The 24390-nt window shown below is 38.8% G+C and overlaps 1 protein-coding gene across 8 annotated transcripts in view; it reads right to left on the bottom strand.

Moving 5' to 3' along the window:
• Positions 1-2406: 2406 nt before the first annotated feature.
• The window catches only part of gapvd1 (GTPase activating protein and VPS9 domains 1), a 92022-nt gene continuing 70038 nt past the window's right edge, over positions 2407-24390 (bottom strand). For all 8 annotated transcript variants that reach the window (XM_052036837.1, XM_052036831.1, XM_052036834.1 and 5 more), the window contains 9 exons: positions 19258-19377; positions 18004-18130; positions 17455-17576; positions 16242-16401; positions 15529-15716; positions 12953-13166; positions 11948-12020; positions 7305-7502; positions 2407-6524 (listed from right to left, as the gene is read on the bottom strand). In XM_052036837.1, the coding sequence (XP_051892797.1) occupies positions 6384-6524; positions 7305-7502; positions 11948-12020; positions 12953-13166; positions 15529-15716; positions 16242-16401; positions 17455-17576; positions 18004-18130; positions 19258-19377 (1343 nt within the window). In that variant the 3' untranslated portion in view covers positions 2407-6383. The remainder of the gene's footprint in view (positions 6525-7304; positions 7503-11947; positions 12021-12952; positions 13167-15528; positions 15717-16241; positions 16402-17454; positions 17577-18003; positions 18131-19257; positions 19378-24390) is intronic.

Genomic DNA, 24390 nt, shown 5'->3' with positions numbered 1-24390 from the left:
GGTTTTAACTGATTGGGAATATTCAGTCAAATGATGATCAAATTTGTCAACCTTTACGTAGACAGACAATACAAGCCTGGTCTTTGAAACAAGGAAATCCAGTTGGCTTCAGCTGGATTATTTATGATCCATAAAGCTTTGTGCATTTTGTTTTGGAATTCAGCATTATTTTAAGAACAGCCCACAGGTGCTCAAACAGACTCTCAAAGAGTTTATAGGGCAGGGCATTGTGTAAACTCAGCTCTTGATCTCTATCAGTCTTTGATTTAGTAGGTGGCTATATGGCCAAAGCCAGCTGTCTCAACAGGAGGGGAGAAAACACAGACTGAACCACATCTGAGTTTTTACCTCACCTGTGTCGAGGGCAGCTTCCTGTTAAGCTGTTTGATAAGCAGAGCAGAAATCTCTGCTTGCTTAAAGAAATTGTTACAACTCCCACTTCTAATGAAAGGTCACCAACCTGAAATGTCAACTGATCTGCACTCTGTAGATGCTGCCCAACCTGTTGAGTGTTTCAAGCATTTTCTGCATTTAATATTAAATTAGGTAGCTCACAGGTTTAATCCCTGGCATGAATGGACAACACCTGTCTGCTTCAGAAGGTAAACATAGGCCAGAATCCACAATCGACATGGAAATTCAATTTCAGTAACAAGTCACCATTGAGTGACGAGATGGGACAGATGCTGACAGAAGAGCATGCATCTGTCCTGAATTTAGTAATGTTCCGAGGCTGAGAGGAGCCCGTAACAGAATCATACCCACCATGGATTCCTTAATAAAAACTGTAAATGCTGGAAATACTCAGGTCAGGCAGCACCTGTGGAGAAAAAGTTAACATTTCACACTGATGACGTTTCATCAGAACTCACCAGATACAGAAGGAAAAGGCTTGTTCTCTGAAATGTTTGAATCCAATGCAGAGTCCTGAGGGTGGTAGATTGTCTCTAGCTAATGTTATGGAGATGAAGAACAGGGTGTTACACAAGGAACTGTCCCTTCAGAATGCTGAATATGAATGCTATGAGGTGCTGCCTCAAGAAGGCAACATCTATAATGAAAGATCCCCACCATCTGGGCCATGCCACCTTCTTGCAGCTACCATCAGGCAGAAGGTACAGAAGCTTCAAGTCCCACACCACCAGGTTCAAGAACAGCTACTCCACTTTAACCATTTGGGTCTCGAACCAACCCACACAACCCTAGTCACTACCTCAACAATAGCAAGACCATGACCACTTTGATCACTTTGCACTGTTGGACCTTTTTTGTTCTAAATTGTGCTCTTTTTTGTAAAAATTATGTTCAATTTGTTTTTCTTGTGAATGCTGCTCATCTGATGCTATGGTGCTTGTGCTGCTGCTGTAAGTAAATTTTTCATTGCACTCGTGCACACATGTACTCGTGCATATGACAATAAACTTGACTTTGAAGAGGAGGGGAATGGAAGACTAGGTGACACTGCATTGAAGCTAGTGGAAATAGAGGTTGAATGCAAAGGCTGGTGGGGTAGGTGGTAAGGTCAAGAGGCTTCCATGTTTAGTTTCTCCACTTAACTCAGCACTGGGACTAACTGCAACACCTCACAGGGCAAGACCAGTATTAACAGTAAAAGTAGAATCTCAAGTGAAACAGTTTATTGGGACCTTTGAACAACCAGTTTTGTTGATAGGCTTTAAGTAATTTTGTGAACAGCATGGGGTTACGTTATCCTCATGGTATTTCTATACTGAACATTTGTGCACAAAATGTCCAAGTCCAGGTAAAGGAAAATAACCATAGCTTTAAAAAGCAATAAATAGACCTGAAATCGTCCCAAATCAAATTAAAGAAAAAGCAGTAAATCCAAATGCATTTTCTGATCTTGAACGCTAAAAAGTGGTAGGCAAAAGCACCAACAGTCATCCATTCAGCTCTTTAATCTCTTTCTTCAAAAATCCCATGACTCCAGTTAGCACCTCTTCACAGGAACCCAGGACTGTATGGGAGGGTTGCAAAAAAGGAATTCCCTATGGTAGTATCACTAAGCATTGACCAAATTTCTTTCTTTTTGTTCAACGGCATCTACAAACTAGATTTGTTCCATGGATTTGGACTGTACACCACTGCATTACTGCTCCTAATGCTGCTGTTAAATTTGCATGCAAAATACTGTTGAAATTCATACCCATCTTACAGGTTTACACACGACAACCTGAAGTTCGATCTTAAGGAATTCCATCTGCAATTAAAGCCAATGTGCATCAATTTTAGTCAGCTTGCACTGCACAGTACAAACATACCCGTGAAGTTAATGTGCTGTACAATTTGAAGACCACTCACATTGCATACAGAGAGAATTAACACTGAAATCAATTCTTCAGAATGGCAAGAACCAAATTCACCAGCAGACACAAACAATGGGATAAACGGCTCCCTTTAATTAGCATTATGGATTGATATATTACATTAATCTCCTTAAAGACAGTATACATTTTTCCTGTGTGCAAGATTGTGCAAGCTCATTAACTTAAGCTTTGTAAAATCTCTAACAGTTTCAAAGAGGCAGTAATACAGGTGATGCAGTTAACAAACAAAACACAGTATTTAGTTAGCATAGGTTAACTTCTCAACATAACAGTCCCTTCTAAGTTCCTAGCTGCTAACTGCAGAAAATCATTTGTCCATTCCTGATGTTTCAGAACATTAATGATATGATGATATGTTTGGTCCTCACTTATGTATTTTCTGGGTCTATATGCTTGTCAGTAAAAGATTGTGTTTGATTAAAAGCAGTTGCAATTTTTTTTTCAAATAATTTACGTTATATGTAAGTGGTAGCTTCCATACATTTCAAAATCTCCATGGATACAATTAATGACTCATATACAAGTTGTCTAAGCAAATGATGTGAAAGGCTTCAAATCTTTAAGACCGTACTTCAAAATTTAAAACACAAAAGGCAACTTAGGATGAACCCACAGAGAAAGCACATTAAAAATAAATAGTTGACAATTCAGTTTTCATAAAGTTTAACTGTAAAATAAATAAATTCCAATCCCTAAACACCATTGTTTATACTTAAATTTCTTTCCTCAAAGTTTCTTTACGGTGAGGAAAACAAAAACATATTAATGTCTTAAAATTATTTCAAAGTGCAACTGCAAAACACATTATTGTTTCAGCCAATTAGTCTTTAGTGGAAGCAAGCACCCCTTCAACTGCACCATCCCTCTATACCCATTAAGAACCCAGCATGACAATACATAATCCATGCACTATCCTGCAGTGTACCCCAATGATGCTGAGACTATGGTCTGCAACACCAGGGAAAAGTAACACTGACTAAGCCAAAAGGAGCTTGTTTTTGAGAGAAGCTATTCCCTTCTGCATCCCAGTTTCTCCAATTAACTGATCTGTAAAGCATTTTTGCACCAAATTAGGTACTGCTAGCAATTTTGCTCAGGTTATCAATTCAGACACCTCATGCCTACATATAATACCAACTGCATTAATACTCCACAGCTGGAAGTATACATAAATTACTTTTTCCAGTTTTCTAACACCATCAGGCTGAGTTCTGCACCAGTGTCAGGAATTCAGATTCCCAAATGCGTAACCCAAGATTAGAAATATTCAGAAATGTCATTTGATCACGTAGCCTTCGATTAGTGTTAACTAGTACATTATAGCTAGACACTTAACACGCAAACTTAATTACACCAAATAAAAATAAAGATAGAACTTGTTTTTGGTAAGTCATTTCAACTCAACTTGAACAGTGATTACCTGACTGTAGGGTTGGCTGAACGTTTTTCTTGTAATAAGCAGAGAAAAATGAATAACTCATGGCTATAATCAGGTGAATAGACTTTGTTTCATTTTTTCTTAAATCACTCAGGTATATGGCTTTAATACCGTTGACTATATCCAGCATCAAATCTTCCGACATGTCAACTGGTTAACTAAAGTGTGCAGATGCACATTAAGATTCATTCCAGGAATTTCTTTTTATTGCAAAGATTTAAAAAAAGATTGTAGGAGCTAGCTAAGATTTTGTCACACGGATCCTAGTTGTGTTGATATGAAGCGTTCCATTTCTTCAAGACTATAATGCTGAATATTCAGGATGTTGTTTGAAATATAATAAAGATCCTTTACTCCAGACTGACACACTAAAATATCTATTCCCACATCGAATATACATACAGTTAGAACGTGTATAGATTTTGCAATTCCACCCCCCCTCCCCCCCAATTCAGATAATTAACAATTAAGCGTGGTGGAGTCCAACATTTTCAGTCTAAGAAAATGGTGAGTTGTAAGGGTTGGAGGGAAAGTACTTACTCTTTAGGTCTTTCCTCCTTGGGAGCAGATATGTTGAGGTATGAAACAGCCTATCCCCACGGTATTCACCATTCCAGATCCTTGACCCAGACTCAAACGGTATCATTGCAGATGTGCTAGGAACAAGTCTCAAGTGAGGACAGGTATCCAAGAGTAGGAAGGATGCCATTCTATAATTCACAACAGCCGGCAATGGACAGACTCACATAAGCATCCAAGGTCTTTGCTGGCCTGTGGACCTGATATGATGGCAGGTTTATATTAGGCTGGTTTTGGATCAGCACAATGGAGACCACCTTCTCTTAAGTTACTTTATTTTCTAAAAATATGCAAAATCAGATGAACTTACATTAATATTACTATTCATCCACCCATTGAGTAATGATCCCTTTTTTATATATAAGAAATAAAACAACAAATCAGTCTTAACTTATTGGAGCTGCCATTATTTAATCCTACCATGTGAGCCATTTATAATGCAACCTAAAATGCAATAATTTAAATTCTTATCATACCTTGCCATTTATATATCCTAACAATCAACATCTGACTCACTGCAGTTTTGAAGTTTGATCTGGAAATTGTTCTGGACAAGCCAAGTCCCAATGCCTTCTGACTCTATTTATTAAAACCGGCTTTGTAAAGGTGCAGCAAGCTCAAGTCATGTATGGCTGTCCATTCACGTTGGCCGTTAAATGTTAACTCTCACTGTCGACAAAGGCACTGCTGTCAACTGGAAGTCTCAGCTGCTGTAAGGGATTGAAGTGATTTTTGCTGGTCTTCCACTCAAATTTTCATCTCTCTCAGCCACGGCAGTCATGGTTGCAAATTTCCTCATGTACTCCATGAGATGAAGAGGTGTGCTTTTGCGAGACATGAATGGTCCTTGCACCCCAGTCGATTACACAGAGGGAAAAAACCTTCATGAGGATAAAGGGAGTTCAAATAGCAGTCAAGGTTGAAATTCAATTGCAGGTGAGAGTTCAACATTTCATTGTTCCTTTTACTACATACCTTGCTGAGTTTGGACTGTGGGAGAGCAGCCTCTGTACTCCCTGACTAAAACTGGATCCCTTATTCAGAGGCCAGAGTCTCAGATTCATTTTTGTCTCTGGATCTACGATTTGCCACACAATAAGGAAACTCGTTTAAGAACTGCAAATACTGAGAACCAGCACTTAGATTTTGCTCTTCCTCAAACCGTGAAACAGACAACCTTGTAAAATTACCTCCAAAAAAGCATCTTTATGTGATTTAGGTTTATAAAGACCCCAGCAACAAAACAGTAGAGTCCTATGCTGCTTTACTAACAGGTTGGCTAAATGTTAACACTTAAAACAGATGCCAATAAAGGTTACAATGTCAGGTATATCAGCTTGCTTAAAGAAAAGCCCAGACTTTGGAAATAATTTATTGGAAGGCCCAAAAACATTTTGAAGCAACGCAAAAAGGTGACTTCTTCAGATAAAATGAGACCTGTTGGTTCTTTACCTCCAGTTCAGGCATGTTGCATTTCTGCAGTGTAATACTTTCAAGGAAACTTAATTTGTTCAGTCAAATGCAAGTTTCCCTGAAAGTTTGGACTGGATACTCTAGGGAAAGAACCACCTCCTCATGAAAAAGAACATTAAGCCACAAGTTGCTGATTTGCTGATTCTTTTATAAAATTGTTGTGGGGTTGGGGTGGGCATGGTAAATGAAATGAAATCAAATCAACACTTGTTTAAGGCCTCAGTTGAGAATTCATGCAGACCAGAATAACAGAAGGGAAAGGGTGTCATTTGCTTACAGTACAGTTTCAAATTCTGAAATACCTGAAAAAGTGTGGTCCCTTTTCGCATTGCTGACAGTAATATAAAGACCTGTTAGTAAATCTGATTGTTAATTTTGGTAAAGATCCACTGAATCTAGTTGTTCTTTTTCATTTAAATGTCTCCACACTATGTACATGTATTATACAAGAGGAGAAGATTCAGTCTTCAGCTCCCCTCCCACAAACAGTTGGTGCAAATCTTTTCACTTTTCCTAACAGTCTGTCATGCAGGTGGTGTTCTGCATCACTTGCGATCATCAATGGTTTTAATGAATTCAACTGCTGCTGTGAACTGCATCCACCAATAGGATTCCTCTCCACTGAGCCGGCTGGCATAGAAATTATTGATGTACTGAACAGTGGACAGCAGGCAGGGTGGGTTAGCCTAAAGGTATAAAAGAGATGAATTAAAAGCGTACAAAATCAGGAGGGAGAAAGAATCAGACGATATATTACTTTTCATTCAATAGCAATGTCTTAATTTATGCTTCATGGGAAATACATATAAAATGTTAGGTATTCAAGAGGCATTCAGAATGGTTCAATTAGATTAAAGGTGTTTTATATCACCTCCACTACATCATCTCTCAGACATGTTGCATTGTCTAGCCTTGCCAATTAGCCTGAAGAAGCCATCATTAGTGCTGCAGAATCCTGCAGGAATTAATGACAATGAATTTTCCTCCAAATACATTAAAACAACAATCTTACTGACAGCAAATGATATTCTTAGCTCAAAGAACAAATTTGCATAGGATTAAGTGGCTATCTTTTGCACAGAGAAAGCATCATTACCATCACAGTCCAAAAGTGGTCAAAATATTCAAGGTTCAAAGATTTCACACATTAAATACCCCAGTGATCACAGGGTTAGACAAAATTTCACAGGACTGCCATCTACTGTTCATCGTAAACAAACGATCAACAGATCAAGGGACAATCTAAATAAAACTGAAATTTGCTGCATCCAACTAGCTTAAAATAATTTTAAATGTATAAAATGCAAAGCAATTTAGTTTTCAGGGCAAGAGCAATTTTCAGTTGGTTAGCACAAGGATGCATTCCTCTGCTTGTGTGCAGAGCTGAAAATACCAGTGGCATTTTGGAATAGCTGCATTTTAAGTGCACTCCTGCAAAAAAAATTGATATTCATTGGATGGCTCACCTTGATGAGGACAAACACAAGAACAGGAACAAAGTCATCTGCCCCAGGGACTGAGTCCTCATTGGCTAGGCTTAACAGATTCATTATGGTGGAGCACATTCGCAGGATACACTGAACCTTATCTCTTGGGGTCTTGTACGCATTGATTGTTCGAACCTCTGACTGTGCAGATGGCCATGGAGCCTCTTTCAAATACACCTGAAAAGAAGATACAAAAAGTGTGTGATGTACACAATATCACATTCTCAACACAACTATTACATTTCTTAGTATTACAAATTAATTTCTATTTTATGTAGGCGGCATCTCAGAAGCAGGCAATGTTAACGAAAAGGATTAAAACTACTGTGACCTATTAACAGAAATATTTGTGCAGTGCAGAGAAAATTTAAAAACGTGGCTGCCCTTGTATATTTGCCTGTAACAAAAATACCTCAACAGACTTCACAGCGTAGGCGTCCGAGCAGCTCCAGAGTGGTGACCTCCAGTGAGTGCACAAAAGAATTTCAAAACATCAGACCACATTGGACAAATTTCACTAGTTCTCGAGCTGGACCACTGGGCAGTAGATTCCATTTTGGAGGCAGACAGATCTGACAGGAATAGTCTCCTCTATAGGCATAGATTATCTTAGTGAATTAATAGCACTCAATAATGGATCTAGATACTGGATCGTACATCTGGAAGGTGAGACAGCAGTGCAGGTTTAGATTGAAGTGGAGGAGATAGCAAGAGGAGGAGGGGGAAGAAAAGCCGTGAAGATTCTGTACTAGACATTCATTTTCTTTTATTTGTTGATTCTGAATGGCGACTTGCATTTGCTAAACTGTATGTGGAATTACACTCATCTTCAGGCAAGGGAGAAAGTGTAGAAAACAGGAAAAAAATTGAACAGCAATATTGAAAAGTGGCAAACAGCTAGGACTAGAACAGATATCCAGTTATTAAGTCAATTTGGCTCAAACATTAGAGTAAAATGAAACTGCCTCGATGTGGGTTTAGCTCCAATATCTTCCCCATTAGTGTTTCAGCATCTGTCTTGGGGAGGAAAGGGAAGAGAAATCAGAGGGCTGGATTCAAATCATACTCACCCTGGATCTCTCTCTCATTCACTTTCTGGCACTGATAACAACGAAACTGCTGGAGATGGGAACAGGTAATCTGCGGAGCTGAGAATCGCACGATCAAGGGGAAGTGAAAAGAAAAGCGATTTTGGACTCCGAGGAAAAGCTCTTCAAATGCAGAGCTAACAGCACACTTCAGTATAAAAATGTGCTTTGAAGCCTATTTGTTGGGAAAGATTTGTGGCAAATTCCTGCTGCCACAAATATTCCATCTGACTGGCTTGAAGAGGCATGAGAGATTAAGTAAAAGAGCTGGTAATTAATCAGGTAAAGTATAAAAATACCACTTGGACTTTGCTTTCAAATATTCAATTTTCCCCAAAGTTCATTAGGTTGACCTTTAGGCTTGGTCACCAGCAACTAACAACTCCTAAGCAGGGTAGCCAGAGATGGAGGTGAACCTTGCTGGTTACGGCCAGTGGTGTTGAAGGTAACCACAGGTGCTCATCCATTTGGACAGGGGTCCTGGACCTATCTGAATGTGTCACAGCAGTCACTGGACTTGATGTGGAATCTAGTGGGGGATCCCTTTCTTCTTGGGATTCCCAGCATTACAATGGGAAATACACTCAGCTCAGAGACTCCGTTCATTTCAATGGGGTTTCTTGCCTGCAGAATGCAGAAGGCAAATGAATTTTTAAAATTATACTTTAGCTTAGTTATGATTTAAGTGTTCCATGAATTTTAAATTAAATTTTTATTTACATCAACTTTAATAGATTCTAAGCATCTAGATGTCAGAGACAAACCATCAAGAAGCCTCAGCTTCAACAGAATCCAAAGCTTCATCCCCCATTTTGCCTCCTGGTAAAGCCTGTCGGGATTTTCTGGAAAGTGGGACCTAATCTGTACACCACCTCAAGTCTTGTTGGTGCTGAGACCATGTTGTCTGACTCCAGGATGGGAAGGTCAGTGAGTCCAGCCCTCTGCATCATAACCAGGTGAGTGTGGGTGGGAGGGGATCAATAGTGAAGGAATGGATCCAATGAGTGGTCAATACTTGCATGCCAATTTTCACATCAAATTTATGCTTCACTTATAAATTCCAATTTTCTATATCAACTACTCAACAATAAGCAAAGGAGATGCACTGAATAATCTTTATCCATACCAAATCCAACTCCCCCACCTGTTCCCAATCAGATTATACCTTTCTGTGCTGCAGAGAGACAAGGTGCAAATACTCTATTCCATTGGGCCACATGTTCAGGTTCTACCTAACTCTGGTTATGTGAAAATATTAAATCCTCAATGTCTCTGTACATAACTGTCTCTCGCTGCAAATGAAACTAAAATCTAACAAACATAGGAATGAGGAGCAGAAGGCTACTGAATTCCCCAAACCTGTTCTGTTAGGAATGTAACCTCACGTATCCATAGGAATCTTTACCTCCTTGCTCATCAGGTATCCTATTCGTCTCTGCCTTAAAAATATTCGGCTTCTACTGGCCTTTGTCACTCTCAGTGGAAAAATGTCACCTCGTCTACTTTTGCCTTCAATTTTCCTGGCAATAAATGATAACACTGAGATCCCTCTGCACCTCAGAGCTCAGCAGTCACTCATCATTTATAATAATATGCTTCTTTTATTTTTCCTGCCACGTGTGGACAACTTTATATTTCCCACATTTGCCAGACTCACTTGTTTACTACTCCTTATACGTTTCCTGCAGCCTCCTAATGTCCTCTTTGCAACTTTCTTTCCTACCTATCTTTGTGTCATCTGCAAATTTACAACCATATTGCTCAGCGGCTTCATCCAGATCACTTATACAAGTGATGGACTCTTGACCTCACAATCTACCTCATCATGGCCTTGCACCTTATTGTCTGTCTGCCTGCACTGCACTCTCTCTGTAACAGTAACACTTTATTCTGCATTCCGTTATTGTTTTCCCTAGTACTACCTCAATGCGCTGTTGTAATGAAATGATCTGTAAGGATGACATGCAAAACAGTTTTTCACTGTACCTCGGTACAGGTGATAATAACCAACTAACCAAGTTGTAAAAAGTTGAGGCCACAGCACCAATCCCTATGGCACATCACTTATTACATCTTGCCAACCCAAAAAAAAGACCCATTTATGCCTATTCTCTATTGCCAGTAAGCCAGCCAGTCTTCTATCCGTTGTAATAGATTATCTCCTAAGCCACAAGCTTCCATTTTCTGCAATAACCTATGAACTGACACCTTATCAGAAGCTTTCTTGAAATCTAGGTATAGTACATCCACTGGTTCCTCTTTATCTACAAAGAACAGCAGTGTTTACAATGAATTATATAAAAAAACTCTCAGATACTGGAAATCTGAAATAAAAACAGAAAATGCTGGAAATATTCAGTAGGGTGGGCGGCATCTATGGAAAGGAAAATAACGTTTCAGGTTGAAGACCCATTGAAAGAAAACAAGTTTGTTTTCAGTTGCAGAGAAGGTGGGGATATGGTTAGACAAATCAGTGGGAATCTCCCTGATAGGGGCAAGGCCAGAGTTGCCATTGGAATAAGCTATAATGGTTATCCAGTTGATGGATTAATGAGTGCAGTGAGAGAGAAAATTAGTAAAAACTATGACACATGGGCAGTTAGAGAGTGAGAAGGCAAATAAAGGAACATAAAAAGTGCAAAATGTAGAGCACGTCCAGGCAAGTCAGGCTGCACTAATGGAGAAGGAAAAACAGCCAACATCACAGACAGATGACTTAGAGCAGAGACAGCCAGTTCTGATACAGACAGTGGGTTACGTGAAGATCTAGAATTCAATACAGAATCCAAAAGGCTGCAACATACTCAGATGGAAGATTTCGTTAAGCCTTAGTGTAGCAATGGGTGGCTAAGTCAGATACGTCAGAGTGGGATGGAGAATTAAAGTGGCAGACAACGGGGAGTGCCAAATTCATTCCTGAGGACTCCGCAAGCCGTGATAACATTGTGAACACCAAAATGCAGTACACTTGAATCGCTGCTTCATCAGAAAGACAGCTTGGGTCCGTGGATGGGAAGAACGGAAGTAGTAAAAGGATAGATGTTGATTCTCTTGTGGTTGCCTGAGAAAGTGCCATAAGAAGGGAGTGGTTGGTGGGACAGAAGAGCAGATCAGGGAGTCACAAAGAGCTCTTCAAATTGCTGCAACAGCAGAGGAGGGAAAGAGTAGTGCGGTGGTGGAATCCTACATTCCTATGTACTCTCAAATTGTCTGCACTTCATAGTTTCTAAATGCTTCTGTTAACTCATCAACCCGATGACCTTTATAATTTATCCCCACGGTAACCCTAACCTTGTCCTATCACAGAAATTCCCTTTGTCCTACTTTCTCTGCTACTAAAAACTAACTTGATTTCTCTTTCCCAGTTTAAAAGGGTTTTCTAACCTGAAACACTACTCTTTCCACTATCACTGCCTGACCTGCTGAATGTTTCTAGCAATTTTTGTTTTTAATTCAGTATTTACAAATTCCATTCCCAAAATCCTTCTGCACAGTTTTGCCAAATGATGATACAAAATTTACTTAAGTTATTACCTCTGGAATTTGAAGTGCCCGATGATTTGCACTGACGACTTTACAGAGACGCTGAATGTGCTCATAGAAGAGCCTGAAGGAAATAAATCACAGCGACAAAAGGTTAAGATTAGCAAAAATGTAACTTAAATTTTAATTAAATTTGTTGAAACAACACCTAGCATTTATAGATCATCTTTAAGAAAATTATCTTATGGTATGTTTTAGGAATGAAGACAGAAAAAAAACCACCAGAATTATTTGTTTAAAGAGTGTGCTGTTTTTACCCAAATCTTGTACTGTGCCTGATAGACTATTTCTGAAATAATTCAGACTTTACAGTGCAGATTCATCATAAAATGAATTAGAGGAGCCCAGTCATAGTATTATACATCTCTAATTTCATAAAAGTTGCAAAACACAAAACCAATACAAATTGTAAAGATCACAAGAGAATATTTGTGGCCTTTTTAGTTTAAAATGTTTTGAACATGACCATCTTCCAAAATCAGGTATTTTGTATATCAGGCATAACAAAATTCTGATTAATTCAACTTCTTGACAGTCTTGGTAAAAACTTGCATTTATTTAGCACTTGATCACGGACACCTTAAAGCACTCCACAAAATAACTTGCTTTGAAACACAAACAGTTTCACACACGTGCATAACAATATACATTTGTAATGCTGTTTGCTTTTCAAAATAGAGATACCAAGATATCTGCGACATCATTTCTTCAGTCCTTATTGCAAAGGTCTCAAGTTCTTTTCAAACATTAAAGTTGTAAGATATCAACAACTACACTGTTTATGAATAAAGATCAGTTCTTTGAATGGCATTACCAATAAACATTTTTAGAAGGTCACTTTCTTTCTATATTCAGTGGTTTTATTAATGCCCTAATTACAGAAAGAAAACAAAATGAAGCATTTTTGTTGGGCTCAATAACATTATTTTAAGGAAGCACAATGAATACCTTGATATAAGTATTATTTTCAAAGTTGTGCACTTTATTGTTACTTACTGGTCACGTAAAATATCACCATCCTGATTGGGGTAGAAGGCAAGTTTGAAAATGCGGTTCATGACACTACGCTCAATTGCCATCTGTGCATCCTGGAGCTGTTCCTCACTGGCGTTCTGCCAGATAACATCCTGTGCCATAGCTCCATACAACGACTGCAAGAATTCTTCTACCAAAGCCGTTTTGTCATCTGCTGCAGTGAGGTTCTGAAAGTCTGCACAAATAATGAGGCTGAATCAAGTAGTGCACAAATAGTTTTTTTTAAAAGAACTTGGGCAGCAGCATCTCTCTCAGTTCCCTCTTCCAATAGTGCTGGTTTTGAGGGAATATCACTTAGCAGGCAGTGACTGCCCTCTAGTGCCTCACCTGCAAGCTGTAACAGTGAGTTTTGGCAGGCTATTTTCCATGGAGACCATCACAGTCTAGCCAGATTCTGTTTTCACCCACTGCCAACAAACTTCTCAGTATGGGTTAATGGATAGCAATCAAGAGCAAGAACAACAACTTGTATTTATATAGTGGCTGTAATGTCCCAAGGCAGTTCACAGAAGCTTCAAACAGAATGTTGGCTAATTTTTTTCCTAACTAGCCCAGTAACACTAGGAGGCAACACTGTGCCCCAACTGCTTCACAAACCAAAAATTAGCCAGCACAGTATGGGTGCTTCTGATCTATTTGGCTTGATGCTACAGGGGAAGAGGACTTTACGCCACAAGGGCCAGGCCATCAGAGGAAGCTCTAGTTTAAATACTTCAAAAATGTTTAGAGACTTACAAGCTGAAAGATAAAACATTTTCAACTTGAACCCATCTACTCCAAGTTAAGGGTTTTAACTTTTAGTGGTATTTTGCATTGCAATTTCAAACACATTCATTGAAAATTGAAATTATTTCCATTTATTAGAGATATGCATCTTGCCTGCATAGTAAAGTCCTTACCACACAAAATCCATTCATCACACAATTACAGAAATTGACAATTCCAGAATACCTTAGTTTACTTTGTAATCAACTACAATTGATCACTCTTAGCAATGCTCTACACTAAACATAATTGAGGCTGATTTTCACAATTGTAAAGAATACAATAATAAAGTTCATAGAATAAGGAATGTTGCAATCTGCCACCATTAGAAAACAGGGATAGTTATTGAAACACAGACACAAGAGACTGCAGGTGCTGGAATATGGAGCAAAAAACAAGTTGCTGGAGGAATTTGGAGTCACGCAGCACCTGTGGAGGGAAATGGGTCATTGACATTTCGGGTTGAGACCCTTCATCTGGTTTGAAAGGGTAGAGGGGCAATAGCCAGTATAAAGAAGTTGGTGGTTGGGGGGGGGGGGGGGGGCAGTGTGGTGGTGGTGTGGGGAGGGTGAGGCAAGAACTGGCAGACAATAAGTGGATCCGGTTGAAGAGGGGTTGATTACTGGGTAGAGCCAGGTGGAGGAGGGAGGGAGGGTGGGTGGAGATAGCAACAGAGGCTGGGAGATGATTCATGGAGGCAAAAGGGCTGCAGATTATAGAATCTGATAAAGGAAGTGAAGGGTAGAACCAAATAAGGGAGGGATGGCAGGAACATATAATGTAAATATTTTTGTTTAGAAATTCAGACTACTGCTCTGAAATGGTTATGGGGAATAAATACATAACAGATATTGTCACTGTTGAGTGTGTAACTGGGGAGGGGGGGAAGAATAGCTCAATGTCCTGTTACATTTGAACAATATTCCCCCTACACCGAGTCTGATCAGTAATGGCCAGAGCACAGGTCGACTCGAGATCACAGTTGAGTTTCATGTTTTAGAACAAATTAACCAAAGCCCAGTCCGCTCACATTTTCTTTCATGTGGAAGGCAAACAACAACATAAGAGCCAGCAATTTATCTCAATCTTTTGCTTAATCAGCAAGGTGTCTGCAGATATCTTGTATATTACTGCTCATCAATTCCTCCCTTAAATACATTTGCAAGTCACTGCCACAGAACAATGATCAAAATAAATGTGAAGAATTTGTGTAAATGCATTTCTGAAATTAAAAACTAACCGGCAAAGACCAGCTGAACCAAATAATGGCAGTTGGAATATTATGACCAACTGCTTTATTATCCCACACTCCCAGCCTCTTCCAACAGACATGTAATCCCCTGGGAGACTGCCACCTCTTCCATTACCTTTCCATGCTGGGAAATGACATTGTGGGCACCAGTCATCCTCCAGTAATCTTCCACAGAGGCTCATCCTTAACAATCAATATCCAACTCACCTGGTTTCCACACATGCCAAAGAGAGATCGTTAGACTGAATGGGAAAATGTTCACTTCCTTTCATGAAGGAAGGATGCCGAGGACAATTGTGCAAACCCATTGGCCATGACTGAAATCAGCCAATTCAGTACAGTTATTGGAACTTTGAATAGGTTCAGCCATTAACTGAATAGATTCACTTTACCAGAGGAATTACAACCTGCTTAAAAATGTTATATTTTGAAACAGAGCTCTATAATAATTCAAAAAGGATTTACATGCAACATAATAATTAAAGGATTGCTAGTAGTCAATTGAAAAGAATCAAGTTACCTTTAATAAATTCCAGAATATGCTTCTCCCTACTTTCAAGCAATAGTCTCACGCAAACTGTTGTGAAATATCTGTTGGCAACTTCTTTATCTCTCAGCACCCTCTGCAAGAGCCTTTCAAGGTGGGCTTGTGTAGTCTGGAGCCCCTGACGACATCGTGTCAAATAAGCAATATATGGAGCTCGTTTTCTTAAATAAAGAGAAAGAAAATTAGTGTGCATTTAATGTGAATTAACACAGCCACAATTCAATGGCAAACTAGGCTGTAACTCACAATAGAAGATGCAGCAAGCTGAAAAATACAGCTGCAAGGAAAAGCTGGCAAGATAATGCTCAAACCTATTATAGTTTTTGGTTCTGGGATGAGTGATCATAACTTGCTGCTTATGGTCAATAGGAAACAATAAAGCTAGTATGTTAGTATTTTAAACCACAAATCATCACTATGCCTGTTTGTATGAAAATGATGCTTTTAAAACATTTCTTTCTGTCCGGGGGGGGGGGGGGCGCGGAATAGTGCGTGAATTCTTTTCTGCAACAGAGTTTGTAGTGGGATAAATGTTGTTGACGATGCAGAGGTAACTCATCGCTTTCCTTCCCCAAAATAAGGCAACACCTTTGGCATTTACGTGAATAGGCCAACAAGGCTTATTTAAGTCCCATCCATGCTAATGTTTAAAGTATTTACCAAATAGCACAGTGAATACATTCTACCTATAGTCCTCAGCAATGGCAGCAAGCAACTTGCGACAGGTCCTGTTGTCAAATCTGCTAACGCAGCGCATGGTTTCCTGGATCTGTGCCATCAAGTGTTTATCCTGTAAATTGATGGCTTCAGCCAGCTGAACTTTGAGAAAACAGACAATCTCATTATCTGAAAAGTAAAGTGAAAACCAAGAAATTAGTCTTGGAGTTATCATAGAGTCACATAGCAGAAGCACAAGAAAACAGGAGTAGGCCACATGGCCCCTCAAGCCTGCCCCGCCATCCAATACAATGACTGATCTGCCCCAGCTCTCAACTCCTCTCCTGTCCCAGATCTGCAGAGTCCTCAATTCCCCCAATCTTTCAAAAATTGATCTCCTCTTCAAATACCTCCAGTGATCAAACCTCTAAACCCTCAGGGCAGAAAATTCCTGAGATTCCACACCATTTGCGAGAAGAGATCCCGACACACCTGCTCATGGAATCAACTAGACATGGACCTCCCATGCTCCCTTTGGGTCTTGTATTTTTCAGTAATATCATCCCTTCTTCACTTGTACATCAAAGAACATAGGTCTTGGCCCAGCAAGTCCACACAGACCACCGAGCACCCAACTAATCTCCTTTTATTTTCCCCCACATTCCCCTCAATTCCTCCCAGATTCTAACACTCACAAATACACTAGCAAAGAATTTGCAGTGGCCAATTAACTACCAACCTGGAAATTTTTGGGATGTTGGAGGAAACCAGAGCACCCAGAAAAAACCCACATGGTCAGAGGGAGAACATGCAAACTCCACAGACAGCACTGGAGGACAGGATTGAACTGGGTGGCTAGAGCTGTGAGAAGCAGTGACTCCACCAGCTGCATCACTGTGTCACCCCTTGTTTCATTGACACGCAAAACAAGAAACAGCTGAGCAACCTAAGAATCCAATGACAGTCTTTCAGAAGCCACAGAAGAATATACAGAATAGAAACAAAATTCTGGTAGAACAACGATTCCTTCTGTGCAGTTTTAAAGGAGATTCCTTGCCCAAAATAAACAGAAAAAACTATTTGTTTCCTAACAGCAGAGCCAGAAAGCATTTTGGTATTAAGAGTGAAATTGAATAGTTACCCTTAAAAAGGAAATGATTGACTTCAGAATGTCCATGCATTGCTGCCAAATAGAGGATTATTTAGGACTACATACCACAAATTATTTTAAATTTTCTTTACCCTCAGATTCTCCTTGATCTGGTCCTCCAGGAGGGCCATTTCTTGTTGCTGAATGGCTCACCAAAGGGAAGGCAATTGAGTCAGCTGAACACAGAGCCATTCGCAATTTCTTCTTTGCATCCCTAATTGGTAGAATAAAATGCCAGTTTTAGATTAGTGGCAATTAAGCAAAATAGAAACAATTTAAACAGTACACTTCTTAAAGCTCTGGGGTCCCTTCCAGTTTTAGCTGGTTAATTCCATTAAGTATGCCACTAACAATAAACAACTGCCAAATTTAAATCTTTTTCCCCAAAATTGGGAGAAATGTACACGATAATAGACTGAAAAGCAACAAAGCAAAAACAAAGTGAAATTGCTCTCCCAAGTTCCTCATGCTACAGACAGGGAGTATCAGAGGTGAGAGAGACAGGAAAAGGTAACTTGATTCTTTCTATATAGGAAGGGATAATAAAGGATAGAGCAACTCTAGAGACTAGCACTGAACAACAAAACAGACTCATTATCCTAACAGCCACAACTCTTGCTACAGACCGAAAAGGGTACTACCTAAAGGAGAACGTAGAGTCTTGAGTCTGGGCAGTCTGACTGGCCGAGTCTGGCAGATCATCCGCTGAAAGGTTCTGAAGAGTTTCATCACGTGGCGAGTCATGCACGCTATCATCTCCGATAACCTCTGGACAGAAGCAAACATCCCATTTTATAACTGGAAATCGTCACCTTTAGTAAAGAGTGACGGCAGCTCTGAACAATAACCAACCAATACAAATCGGTCTGATACATAACAAACACACTCAATAGCATGCGTGTTGATTTAACAGGAATAGTTTGGGCCTGGAGCTCCAAATAACCATGCAAGGCTGTTGGACAAAGAGTGAAATGAAGTTCAACAGACCATGGGCAAGGAAAGGATTGCTTGGAAAGCACCATCTTAAATCACATTTTCTTCCCCGTCCGCTGAAAACATTTGATCCCCTGGTGTGGGGCAACTTCGTGGTCAACCATGCGTTCTTTATATAACAGCCTCGATAGTGAAAGCTAGAATGTTAGATCCCCATGAGGAATTCACAAACAAGTTTGATCCTATTTTCATCCAATGTCAACACTCGTACACACTTTTGGCAGGAGTTGATGGGTAGCAATAAATGGCAACAACTCAGCAAACTTTTCATCTCTTTCCCAAACTTATGGCACTGCATCATTCCCACTGTTACACAAGCTGTGATCAGCAAATAACTTGGGTCAACAGAGACACTCTTCTGTAAGATTCAATTACTCTGTCCTAACCAGCTAAAACAGAGGAGAGTTGGCAACATTTTCATTTATTTTATTCTTTAAAATGTGCTGCCATCTTCCAACATCTTGCATAGACCTTCAACTTATTAAAACAGAATAGAAAATAGTTTGCATTGTGGTAATGCAAATTCCATAGGAGTTAAATAGCTAATTCTGTAACTTTGTTATCAAACTTTCTTCCTATTTCTGTTTTCAGGTTGTTCCAAGTTAGCAGTGTGCTCTTATTAATATCAAACTAAAGCTAGCCACAAGAAGTTAATAGGCTACATTTCAATATGGACTGATCCTTGAGGTTCCTAGATAGCTGTAGTCTCCTCACAAAGTGATATAACAACCAATTTTTTTCTGGTACACACTGACAGCTCAGTGACCCAACTATTATATAAACCATACATCAATGGTGCCATTTTGTCTCCTGCTCATACAAGATCACACACCGTCACTTCAGTAACAACAGATAAGGTCAAGTAACTTTTCTAGACCAAAGTGAACAGTAACACGACTTACCTGTAACCTCATCATTTGCAACTGCTTCACTAGGACTGGACCGTTTAATAGCACTTCTGTATTTATCCAGAATATCCTCAGCAGCCTGGGCTTGTGCATTCAACCTGGGAATTGGTTCATCTGGCAACACACAGAATCAGTATGAACAAACATTTCTCGCTAATTTTTAAAATAAATACTTACAGATGATCTTTTTTCTTCAAACTTGATATCAGTGTTACATATTTATTACTTCTTCTTAAAAGTTCTTAACCTTTGTTGGTGTGCTGTTATTTTCCTTTTTATAAAGGGATCAGTGCATATTTATGATGACACCTTGCTGAAAATATTATAAACTGTTAAACTGAACATTTTTTAATGCTCTGAAATGATTAAGCAGATTAAATATGGAAATATCAATTAAAATATGAAATTAACACAATTCCATCATAATCAAAGCAAGCATCTTATTACTCTGCAGAGTGATCAGTACAAATCTTCATTAGTCATGTATTGGTAATGCCTGTACCAAGAGGCAATTAAAGATGGGTTGAGAATGTTTGCCATTTGTCACCAAACTACTTATGGATTAGATCCAAATTGTTAGATTTAATGCATTAACTCTTGCGATAGTTCACAATCTTTTAAAAAAAAAGAGCATACCAAATGATCACCTGTGACTTTGCTCACAGGTAACCCCAGGGCAAAGGTGGAAAACATAATGCTGCATGCACAGAAATTGAGAAAACATGCCAACTACACATGCACAAATGTGACCAGCAAAAACATTAGACACAGAAAAACAGCTTCACTAACTCAAAGCATAGCTCAAACACCAAAGCACCAGGAACAGAGCAGAAAGCAAGCAAGTGTGCATGAAGGAAAAACCTGTACAAAATGGAGATTTGTTACAGATACTGGAAAATGAAATGGGTAAGGTGTGTGATTAGTTTTGTTCCAGAAATGAAGTTAGTGGTGGAATTCTGGGGAAAAAAAATCAATAAACTCATTAAGGTCCTCAAATTACTTTTTCTGCCAAGGATTTCACTGACTCTATGCACAAACTTGGGATGCTTCTTAGTGAATGAAAATTTGAAAATTTGTTTTTTAGGACAGGATTTTAAAATGCTTGTAACAATGAATTAAAAAAATGCTTGTGACTGGTTGCCTTTCAGTTAATGTAAAATTTCCCACTCTGCAGACACATGGAGGCACAATTTAAGTACATAGAGGCAAGATAGGATATACTAAGGAAAAGCTAGCTATATGATTCAATGTTCAACTTGCACCTCAATTTCCTCCTCTGCCACGGCCCACCCCATTCGTCCACTTATTTATAATCCATAACAAGAATCTGTTGATGGCAGCCGAGTACATATCAAATTTATCCAGCACTTACTGAAGAGTATTCAGTGTTTCCATAACTATGTGTGGGAAGTGTTCCCCAATTTCACAGCTCAGTGGCAGAGCTTTAATATTTGTTTTTCCATTTCTTTTTCCCCCGAATGATACAACTGACAGTTATTGTTCGAATACAGAGGTCCAAGATGGCAGCAAATGATCATCTTCCTGAAGTGCTCATGGCAGCAGACAAAACCAAATAGATTGCCAGGTGATTTCAAATGGCAATTAAGAGCAAGAAATGATGGTGTGGAAATTGAGTCACAAGTCAAGGGAAGAAAGGGAGTTCTCTTTCCTTAACAAACCTGACTGAGTTTTATAGACAACACGGTTCCCAAGGTCATTTTACTGATACCAGCCTTTGCTTCCTGCTATTTAAACAAAAATACCCAAATCAAGTTTCCAAGTAACCAAAGCAGGATTTGAATACATGTTCTCTGGACTAATTGTGTTCAGTAACAATTCCTTGAGATAAATGTTCACGTATTGAAGTCTGTGTACCTTCATTCTGGATTTTTGAGCCAAAAGAAATAACTGATCTACGTGACCAAGTTTTGATCATCTGCACTGTTCTTCTGCATTCCAGTGTAAAGTTTTGCTTGTTAGCACCCATGAAGCAGCTTGGGGCATTTGCATGTAAAATGTGTGATATAACAATAGCCATGACTTTTTTTTAAAAAATATCTTCCCCAATCCAAACTCTGGTTATCTCAAATAATTGACTCCTCAATCTTATAAATTCAACAGAGAGGACCTTGTGTGTACATCACTCACTTGTCTACTTTCCTTAGCCAGAACGAAAAACAGACTGGAATTCTGTGGACAGATATTCAGCCTTCAGTCATCTGTTGATCAAATATCTCTCTTCCTTAAGTCCCACTGTATTCCTTTGGTTTGTAAAAATTGATAGTGGAAAGGTGCCTTTATGGACTGTTCTATCTTAATTTGTTAGAGAACCCTCAAGAGCCAAGTGATATGCAATAAAATGAAACACTAATTTTAAATACCCAAATCCTAAAAAGTTTTTAATAAAAGTGCAATAATAATTTTCCTTCAACTCAAAGTGATGCATTCTACCATATTATCTCTAAAGCAATAACTTACTTAATAGCATTCATATTTTGTCCAGGATATCCTTTATGATCTTTAACTTTCAACCTTACACTACAAATGAGAACATTAAGTCCAACTCTTCACCCCTACAATAATCAATTTTATTTAACTTCAGACAAGAAAATTAAATTCAACTAATTTAATATCTTTTAACTTAAAACAAATTTATACTTTAAATGAGTATTTTTCCTGGTAAGCCACACTAACATTAGTTTTCTAAAATTCTTTCACCATTGATAGAATGAGATTTCAATATACAGATAGCATGATTTTATTAAAGACCTTAATTATATTTTAGAATTCATAAAATTCAAACTTCTGACTTCTGGTTATTCCTATTTCAATGCTCTTAGGAACTGCACTAAAATTAACCAGCAACAAGCAGCAAATGTAACTGCTATACAGTAAATGGGTTTGTTTTACAGAAATTTTTACATGCTCTGAAAGCATTTTAAGCCATTTTTTGATGGGGGAGGGAGGAAATCACAAAATTGAGTTGTCAGTCATTTCCTTAAAATTTTAGATGCACGTTAAAAAGTGCCTCCTTATGTTCAGACTTCCAAGTCTCTAATCCTTTTACATACTATTTCAATTATCATGGCGATCATCCACGGTGATTTTGTGGTAATTGAGATGCCACCAGGAGTCCAACTAACATCTTTACTCCACTACTCAGCTCTGTTGTTCCAGCTTATTGGCAAGATCAGCTGGCAGCAGAACAGCTGGTTTAGTGGCTCCATGTTTCCAGATGCAACAGGAAGGTGGGTGTATGTGAATGCAATATCAGCTAGTACAGAACAACCTCACTTCATTTGATCAGTACAACACAACTAAACGAATAGGCCAGTTATTTTTAAGTAGACAGTCCCACAGCATGACTTCTATGGCTGTCACTGTCAGGATGACAGCACTGGCCTCAGTGTGACCAGTGATACTGTAGGTGACAAAGGGGGGGGAAATTATTTTTGGCAAGTTCTCTCGTCCAGCAGCAGGAATAGCACACAAATGATCCCAGGAGCTCGAAGCTGACAAATCAGCGAATCCTGTTTCACTCTCATGATTCACAATTATCTACCCAGGGGATCATTTATGAGGTTGACTAAGGCTTCCACAAATGTTGTTTCTCTCTCTTGTTGAAAAACAGCAAGCTTACACAAAATCAATAACTTCCCCTTTTTTTGAAAACCCCTTCAGCGTTTCCTTTGTCATTCCCTCTCTGTAATGCTTTCAACTATGTTGTTAAAACATTTACTCACTTAAACCACTGTAACTTTCCACAAACCACATTAAAAAGATCCTGTCACCGGACTTCTTGCTGAACAGAAGATGTATACCTAACAAACCCCCAAGTTTGTCCAGGGTAAATATGATTACTGGGGATCTTGAGTTGCCCTTTGCAGAACAACAACAACAACTAAATACAGATCAATTCACGTTCAAGCAATTACAGAATAGTGTGCACAGAAAGACTGAGGGAAGGAGAGAAAATAGAAGACCAGAAGAGGGAAAAAAATGTGGTAAAACACAATTTCAGGCAAGTCAATTTTCAGTGCAAGATTTTAAAAACTTCTAATTCAAATCTTTTGGTCAAAATAAAGCCCAAATCAATTATGACTCTTCAATGATCACATTTTATCAAATACAAGTGTTTCAGTGCTACCCACAATGACCAAGAAACTAATCTCTAGGTTCCAGTTAGCCAAAGTCTGAAGCAGGAGGCTGCTTCATTTCACTCGTCTTGAGAAGAGCGTGGGCAAAGAACGGAGAGAAACAAGTGACTGAGATGCACAGAACATCACTACACCTGTGCCTGATTCATGATTGTGTAATAACGATTGTGTAAATTGCACTCCAGGTGCAAATAACACTTGGATGGAAATAAATGGAAGTAGGGAACAGAGTTTAAAAAAAATGTCTGGCATGCAATTGAAATTAGATTTCCAAAAAATTCTTTTCCCTTCAAACTACAAACATACAAAGAAAAGTTTGTTGTTGCATTAAGAAATACATAAAAAAAATCTAAATGATTGGTTTCCATTTCGACTCTAATATTTGACTTGAGTCATTCATTCACCAACCATGATCCAACTAATCATTATAGCACAAGTGGGTGCATTATATTCTGGTCAGCAAAACAGCAATATTGGACAAATACAGAATTTTAAAAGAAAAGCACTGCAAGGTGCTGCATATCAGTGCAATCAGGCCAATATCTTAAATCCATTATAACCTTCATCAGAAAACTAGGGAAACAGCTCTCCTCACATTCCCTTATTACATATTCTCCAATAAATACATTGAGCATTCTTTAGAATTTCCTCTGCATGAAAATAAGAAACTCCAACCCCTACATCAAATACTGTTAGTTGCCCTAATACCCCTCACTCAAAGATTCATTTATTTTTGAGTTAAGTATCTTTCATTTTCCAATTCATCCTACATTTTCAGTACAGAGTTTTACATGTTTCACGTTCCTTTTAGGTTACAAGGTTACACACTTGTGTAAATGAGCTGCAGAATGAAATAATTATTTTTAGCAGTCACAACACTCCATTATCTACTGTTCTTTGGCCAGAAACCATCTTATGAAACAGTGACCTTCATATATATTGAAACTTGTCCAGTATTTGATCATCTGGA

Source organism: Pristis pectinata, chromosome 23 (assembly GCF_009764475.1).
Source record: "Pristis pectinata isolate sPriPec2 chromosome 23, sPriPec2.1.pri, whole genome shotgun sequence".
Classification (NCBI taxonomy): domain Eukaryota; kingdom Metazoa; phylum Chordata; class Chondrichthyes; order Rhinopristiformes; family Pristidae; genus Pristis; species Pristis pectinata.
Note: the sequence above shows the minus strand (reverse complement) of the source record. Positions and strands in the feature narration are given on the sequence as shown.